At 38.5% G+C, this 8,018-nt stretch overlaps 1 protein-coding gene across 1 annotated transcript; it reads right to left on the bottom strand.

Moving 5' to 3' along the window:
* Window positions 1-260: 260 nt before the first annotated feature.
* On the bottom strand, window positions 261-7,651 carry vps26c (VPS26 endosomal protein sorting factor C). The gene is made up of 8 exons (XM_022222138.2): window positions 7,442-7,651; window positions 4,773-4,916; window positions 4,405-4,554; window positions 3,545-3,625; window positions 2,950-3,024; window positions 2,712-2,862; window positions 1,301-1,453; window positions 261-608 (listed from the first exon to the last, which is right to left on the bottom strand). Exons 1-8 carry the CDS (start codon window positions 7,496-7,498, stop codon window positions 526-528), a joined length of 894 nt encoding a protein of 297 aa, XP_022077830.1. The 5' UTR covers window positions 7,499-7,651; the 3' UTR covers window positions 261-525.
* Window positions 7,652-8,018: the final 367 nt, after the last annotated feature.

An 8,018-nucleotide genomic window follows, 5' to 3' on the forward strand; every position in this document is an offset into this window, starting at 1 on the left:
GCGAGGATTGGGGGGGGAGGGCATTTCGGCCTCAATTATTAAAATTTGAAAATGCCATAACTCAAAAATTATTGGGAGTATAAGCCTGTGATTTTGCACACAAAGCTTTTTTATCATGATCTTCCACCACCAGCACCCACAGTAAAACTGAAGATGGTGCTGCAACCACCTTCCTGAATATCTGGTGTTTTGAGATGGAATAAGCCAGTTAGGATGCCACTAATAACAATCACCAGCTGTAAGAAATAGAAAATTCTGAATGCACTTTCAAAAAAGGGATTTTTTTTTAATCATCAAATTGAAATATAACTTACAAAACACACTTTTGGTCACATTTATCTACATTTATGAAGAAAAATCTGCTTGTTTTCCTTTAGAATGTACTTAGTGGAGTCACTCGAGTGTCATTTCTTTGTCCGACTTTCAACAGAAGCACAATCGAGTCTTCTGCTGTTGAAAACTCTCAGTCCTGAAGCAGGAACACGTCAAAGTCAGAAGGTCTCTAGTGAACTTATCTCAGCAGGTTCAGACTCTGCAGAGCTTCAGAGGGAAGTTCTCTGTGATCAGATGATCATCATGAAGAACGATGACGACGTTGACTTCAAACTCTGAAGGACAGAAACAAAAACAGGAGCACTTCAGTTCCTACAGGGCAGGAATACAGCAGCAGTAGTGTAAATAACACCTGCAAGCACTAATGAAGAGGGTAATGCTACTGTTTTATAAGACAGAACCTAAAACTTTTGAATATTTTCAAACTCCTCTTTCTTAAATAACCCAAATTACCCTTTAAGGTTTAACAACATCACATAATTCGATGGAGGCCTCTGTGCATTAGAGCTGGAACAAATAACTGATTAGTTTGAGTATTAGGTTATTTATAGGTTATTGTGCTGTGATTTTACAGGTCCGGTCCACTTGAGATCAAACTGGGCTGAATGTGGAACCTGAACTAAAATGAATCTGACACCCCTGTTCTATAACAAACGATATTTTTGTCTAAAACACCTCAATGAGCAACACTGTATTTGTTGAAGAGAAAAAAAAGTTTTAAATTCTTTGATTTGAGCTTCCTAAATTGGAATATTTTCTAGTTTATTCACTCCTCTATGACACTAAACTGAATGTTTTTGGGTTGTGGACACTTGAGGACGTCATCTTGAGTTCTGATTGACATTATTCATCTTTTTTTTCACATTCTACAGACAAACGATCAATCAGTTAACTGAGAAAATAACCTTCAGGTGATAAACGTAACTGTAGACGAGGCGCTACCAACTGACTGGACGGTTTCACTGACCGACTTTAAAGTTGGTGGTCTCCAGCGTGGGGCAGGTGAACAGTCGGGGAAACACCATGTAGATGGGGATAGGCAGGCCGTGGCAGACGTCGCCTTCAGCTATCTGGATGTTCTGGATCTCGGTGGCATCTCTGGCGTAACCTTCAGCACAACCTGAACACACGAGACACTTAGAGCAGCAGAACCAACGGGAGAAAGACTGAACTATGTCAGATGTAATCTCTAGGAGGAGTTCAGTTGTTCAGCTGCTTTGGTTTGTCGCTTCTAAAAATTAAGGAAAATCCAAAGGAGGTCAAGAGACGTAGAAAGAAAACTCACTAAAAAGTCACTAAAAGAGGCTGTCAGGCTGTCAGAAACATCAAACAAACTTCTACCTGCGTGAGTGGAACCTAAACAAACTCTGCTCCCCTAAAAGACCGACTGATCTCAGTGTTTAACTTTCTTTAACTTCTTCAATTTTTACAAAGTGCTCAGTAAAAACATCTTTTGTATGTTAGTTTCAACAACCTGCCAATGCTTAAACCCTCGTGTCGTCCTGTGGTTCAAATTGACTTGTTTTAAAATTTGAAAATGTGGGAAAAAAATGTATTTTCACAGTGAATCTTCTGATGTCCACATTTGAAACATTTTTGGGAAATCTTTGAACATTTCTTGGTGGAAAAAAGAAATGTTAAAAATGTTTCTTTAAGAACATTCACAAAAAAAATCAACCAAAATCCAGTGAATTTCACAGGATTTTGGGTGATTTTTTTTTGTGAATGTTCTTAAAGAAAATATTAGAAGTTTTACTGATATGTATGTCATCACTTTAGATTTTTTTAAGGATTTTTTTGAAAGATTTTTACTCATTTTTTGAAAATATTTACAACAATTTTCTTACCAAATTTGGGGGATTTTTTAAAGAAAACTTTTAAGGGAAAGCTTTAAGGAATTACTGAAATTTTCTCCTGAAGGTTTTGCAAATTTTCAGAATTTTTTGGATTTTTTTTCAGACAAGGAAACATTGTTTTTGGTGCCTGTATAAATGAGGACAACATGAAGGCTAAAACACTCATTGTAAATTAGATGAGGGTACTCAGTGTTAAAAAAAAGAAAAAAAGTAAAAATCTGTCAGAAAAAAATGGTTTTTTTTAAAAGTAAAAATTGTAGAAATACTGACGAATCATGAGATTTTTTTTTCCAGTTTTAAACATAAAATAGTGTATTCTTACGGTCACACGCTGTAAAAGAACAAAACATTTTCTGTAAAAATGCAGGTTTTTGATGGGAATATTATTTACTGGCTTGAAAAATACAAAAACACAGTTGAAAACAGTCTTTTTTTAACTTGAAAAAATGCCAGACAGATTTTTAACGCTTAGAAAACCTAGAAAATGTCATTTAATGTAACGATGTGAGGGTCTGAACTCACCACACGTCTCCACTCGTACCAGCTGCAGTTCGATGCTCTTGATGGCGACGTCTGAGTTCTCCACCACCACCTCTCCGGTCAGCGGCTGGCTGATCACACAGTTGGTGGCGTCCAGATGGCCTCGGATCAGAAACTTTGGCAGCACGTTCCTCTGAAGAAAGAGAGAAAGTTCACACTCTCAGTACGGCTCTAAAGTAAACAAAATCAAGAAACAGAATGAAGAATAAATGTTTCTCACTTCGCGGTTGTTCTGCAGGGTGTCTGGAGTGATGGTGAAGTTGACCGGAGTGGGAACAACTTTAGCTTTCTGTGGCTGGAAATCAAACAACGGAAGATTTCACACAGATCAACACGGCAAAGCTCAAACTAAAGAGCTTGTAGAAGATGGCAACTTATGATTGATGGATGGATGGATGGATGGATGGATGGATGGATGGATGGATGGATGGATGGATGGATGGATGGATGGATGGATGGACGGACGGATGATGGATGGATGATGAATGGATGGATGGATGGATGGACGGATGATGAATGGATGGATGGATGATGGATGGATGATGGATGGATGGACAGATGAATGGATGGATGGATGGACAATGGATGGATGGATGGATGGACAATGGATAGATGGATGGATGGACGGATGATGGACGGATGGATTTGTTGAGAACGAAAAATGTCCTCATTCTGACTACTTTAACGCTCTGACAGTTTGGTTTGAACTTTGATATAATTACACAAATCCTGCTATAATATGCTGCTATATGACTGAAACAAAAAAAGTTCTTATTTACACGATTGTATTTATTTATGTACCGTGTTTCCCTCACCTGACAGTGAACGATGAACTCACAGTTCCTGGTCAGGTCTTTAGCCAGCAGAGAGCGTTTCATGTCACAGCGGAGGGTGTACTGAGGAGAAACAGACGCTAAGTTTACTAGAAGAAAGAACGATGATTCTTTACAAACACAACACCATAAAACATGAATTTTACTAAAGTCAAAGTACAGATGTATTACTAGTAAACTACTCATTCTGCAGTGATGTGGCCACTGGGACTAATTTCAGGGTAATTCCACTTTTACTTTGTTCAATCTAAAAACTTTCCACACTGCTGTATCTTTTTATTTTGCATCGTCACAACAGTCCAAATGATCAAGCTCTTCCATTGTTTGCTATGATAATACTTGTACATTTTATACCAAGGAAAAAGTATGCTGTAATATGACATTTTCATTGCATTTCTTTATTTATTTGGATGGGACAGTGCATATTAATGAACAAACAATCTCATAGTTTTACACAAGACTGCAGTCAATAAGCCGGTGGTAGCACAAGGCCAATTTCCATCCGTTGTCCCAAACATAAAAGAAAAACATACTCACTTTGGCTTCCACATGTGGGTCCATAAAACATTAACGATGCAGGAGAATTTCCCTAAAACTGTCCAATCAACAGAGTTTTTGTCTTTTTCTTTGGTCACGTCGGTTCATTTCTAAAACCTCAGTGTGAACAGAAATTAGACTACAACTAAAATGCGACATTATATTCTGGTTTTCTTGGTCCAGACCAAACAAACTGAACTCCAGGTGTTAAAGCTTCCGGTGCCCAAGAACAAATAGAGTTTACTCCTTACACTTTAAATCCAGGATGTGTCTACCTGCAGGTTCCACATGAGATTCAGACTCACCTGAATGTTGACGAACACTCCGTGGTAGGTCTCGTACAGGATTTTGTTTCCTTTTGTGAGCAGAGGAAACTCAAAGGGGATCTCGGTCTTTCCTCCTGGGATTTTTCCTGCTTTGGCCACTTCGATGTTGCTGCTGATCAGCTGGATGGGCTGAAACAGGGAACAGTTTAAACAATATCAGCAACGATCTGCAGCGTATTTTAAATATCCGTACAGAGCTGTCTGGTTTACTGTGATTTGGATTCTGGATGATCAGAATTTAAGATCCTAAAGGGTCTGATTTTCTCATCTAATCATCACAAAGGCACCCAAACATTCTCTCAGACAGAAGAATCACTAAACTCCAGGTGTTTCATTCTGTAGTTTACCTTGACGGAGTTGTAGAAAGCCTCGAAGACGCCGACGCTCTTGGAGCTCAGCTGCAGGTTGACCAGGCCCTCCATGCTCAGAGAGATGCCGTGGTGCTGCAGCGCCTCCTTACACACCAGAACGATGACTCCAGTCACTGCTTCCTGCAGACAAAACAACACAATGAGAACCTGTCTGCTGCTGGAGGTCAGCGGGAAACAGTTTGCTCTCCAAAATTCATAATTAATGCTGCTGTTTTTGCCCTGCAGACACCATGAGCAACAATGACATCTGTAAATAACTGGCATCTGTTAGGAATTCCGGCTCCACTGCTAATGGTTTATTGTGATTTTTTTTGCCACAGATATTGTGATTTGATTTGTAAAATTATTTCTAAAAGTCAAGCTTCAGTCTAGTATTCGCTCAAACTGCACCCAGCTGAGGGATTTCTCAGAACAAGCATTCATCTTTGGATGTTTCAGAACATATATTAGCTTTATCTAACATAAACACATCATGAACGCAACATTCTGACACAAACATAGTGGTTGTGGTAGATACAATTGCAACAGTAGTGACAGTAGTGTGAATATTTTACTAGTAGTAGCAGGAAAAGTGACAATAGAGCCAGCAGATGGAGTTATTCTAACAGTTATAGGTCTTTTATTGGCATTGACACTAGTTATAGGAGCAAAATAATCAGCAGAAGTGACAATACTGCTAGTAGATGGAGGTTTTCTAACAGTTATAGGTATTTGACTGGTAGTAGCCCCAGTTATAGCAGCAATTGCAGCATTAGAAGTGACAACAGTGCCAGTAGATGGAGGTTTTTATGTATTAATGAGCATTTTATTGTTTTTTCCTACAATAATAGGTATTTTAACAGGCATTTTACTGTTAGCAACAGTACATTTAGTAGTATTAGCACACATTAGCAGTGCCAATAGTGCCAGTAGGTGGAGGTTTTCTCACAGTACGAGGTATTTCACTGGTAGTGACACTAGTTATACGAGCAAAATAATCAGCATAAGTGACAATACTGCCAGTAGATGGAGGTTTCTTATAGTAATGAGAATTTTATTGTTTTTTTTTAACAGTAATAAGCATTTTATTAGTAGTAGCCCCAGTTATGGTAGCAAAATAAACAGCAGAAATGACAATAGTGCCAGTAGATAAACTTTTTCTAACAGTAATATGTATTTTACTAGCATTAGCATTAGGTAAAGGAGCATTAGCAGCAGGGCGAGCAATACTAGTGTCCATCACAGCAGTTTCTGTAACAGTAGTAGGTATTTCACTGGTAGTAGAGCTAGTTATAGTAGCAAAATAAGCAGCAAGAGTGACAATAGTGACACTAGATGGAGCTTTTGAATCAGTAAGAGGCATTTTGCAGTCAGTAGCAATAAATGTCATAATGATAGTATGCATCAGAAATGACAACAGTGCCAGTAGATGGATGTTTTCTCATTGTAATGAGCATTTTACTGGTTTTTCTAACAGTATTAGGTATTTTACTGGTATTAGCACTAGTTATAATAGCAAAATAAGCAACAGAAGTGACTATAGTGCCAGTAGATGGAGGTGTTTTACTTTAGGAAATGGGTATTTTGCTGTTTGTAAGACTAGTTTAGCAGTAAAATAAGCAGCAGAAGTGAGAATAATGCCACGAGATGATGTTTTTCTAACAGTAACAGGTATTTCACTGCTAGCAGCCTAAGTTATAGAAGTAACAGCAGCTGTAGAACTGACAATACGTGGAGCTTTTTCAAGTAATTGGCATTTTACTGAGAGCATAAACACCTATAGTAGTAAAAGAAGCAGCAGAAGAAAAAACAATCCCAGTAGCACCAATTTTTCTAACAGAAACAGGTATTTTGCTGGTAGTAGCATCAGTTATAACATTAACAGCAGCAGTAGACGTAACAATAATCCCAGTAAACTGAGCTAATAACAGCAGCAGTTCAACTTTTAGTATCAGCAATAGTACAAGAAGTGACAATTGCAGTATTAGTATCTCAAACGGTATCAGCTATGACAGCAGTTGTTTTATGTTTTTACGATGTTCACACCGTATAATAGCTGTTACCTCACATGCTGATAACTGCAATATTAATAACTGATAAGCAGAAATGCCACGATCAGTGTTTTTCCAGCAGCTAATTGACTGGAGGAGCAAGCTCTGACAGGTGACGGATTTAGCCGTTACACCTCCTGAACCAGCGGCTGATTCAGTGGAGGAAGAAAATCCGACAGGTGACGGATTTAGCGAATACACCTCCTGAACCAGCGACTGATTCAGTGGAGGAACAGAATGTGATAGGTGACGGATGTAGCTGTTACACCTCCCGAACCAGCCGTTGAATCATTCTAGGAAGAGAATCTGACAGGTGACGGATTTAGCTGTTACACCTCTCGAACCAGCCGTTGAATCATTTTAGGAAGAGAATCTGACAGGTGACGGATTTAGCCGCTACACCTCCCGAACCAGCCGCTGGTCATGTGACGTGAAGCTAACGAGCTAGCAAGCTAATTAGCCAACAAGCTAGCTAGTTAGCTTGCTAGTTTGGCTATAATTCACTGGTTTACTGACAGTTGTGTTGGCAATAAACACACAGAAGTCACTGTTATCATTATCTGAGCATGCTAAAGCAGCTGTTCGCTAGCTGATTGTGTTAAAGGACGGACTCACCCCTTCATGATAAACTTTGTTGGCTCTTTTCAGTCTAATATCCAAAGTAACGCTCATGTCGGACACTTTAATGGATGTTCTGCTGCTCCAGGCTCCTTATTTATTAACCAACAAACAAACAAACAAACCAGCGTTAGTTTTTACATCTACATTAGCTTGGTTTCTGCCCTGCTTGCAGCAACAACTACCGGACGGAATCCTTCACAATAAAACGTAAGTTCATCTCCTTCAAAGTAAAAGTCGACAAAAGGGAAAGCAAGTCAACCGCTTTAGAAAATAATATTTTTCAAGAACATTCAATAACATTATATCAATCTACATTAAAGTGTCTGTTTTCTACAAAATACAAAAATAATATGGCTATAATAGTACTAATATGAGAACATTTACACAGTTATTACTTTAAGCCAAAAACATTTTTAAAAACTTTGGAAAATTCCCTAGTAGTTTAGCAAGATCTGTATGCATCAGAGAGGTTTCTATACAATAATATGAAAAAATAACAGATATATATTATCTCTCTGTTGGTGTCTGGAAATGAACTGGTTTGTTTTTGTGTTCTCAGGTTTTAACACAG

The sequence above is a fragment of the Acanthochromis polyacanthus genome, chromosome 17, assembly GCF_021347895.1.
Source record: "Acanthochromis polyacanthus isolate Apoly-LR-REF ecotype Palm Island chromosome 17, KAUST_Apoly_ChrSc, whole genome shotgun sequence".
Classification (NCBI taxonomy): domain Eukaryota; kingdom Metazoa; phylum Chordata; class Actinopteri; family Pomacentridae; genus Acanthochromis; species Acanthochromis polyacanthus.

Bases quoted from the DNA above. Each gene is read 5' to 3' on its own strand.
- vps26c (XM_022222138.2), bottom strand. From the start codon at position 7,498: ATGAGCGTTACTTTGGATATTAGACTGAAAAGAGCCAACAAAGTTTAT. The intron at 4,917-7,441 runs GTGAGTCCGTCC...TTTTGTCTGCAG, and splicing joins ACAAAGTTTATCATGAAGGG to GAAGCAGTGACTGGAGTCAT. The intron at 1,454-2,711 runs GTGAGTTCAGAC...TCGTGTGTTCAG, and splicing joins GGTACGAGTGGAGACGTGTG to GTTGTGCTGAAGGTTACGCC.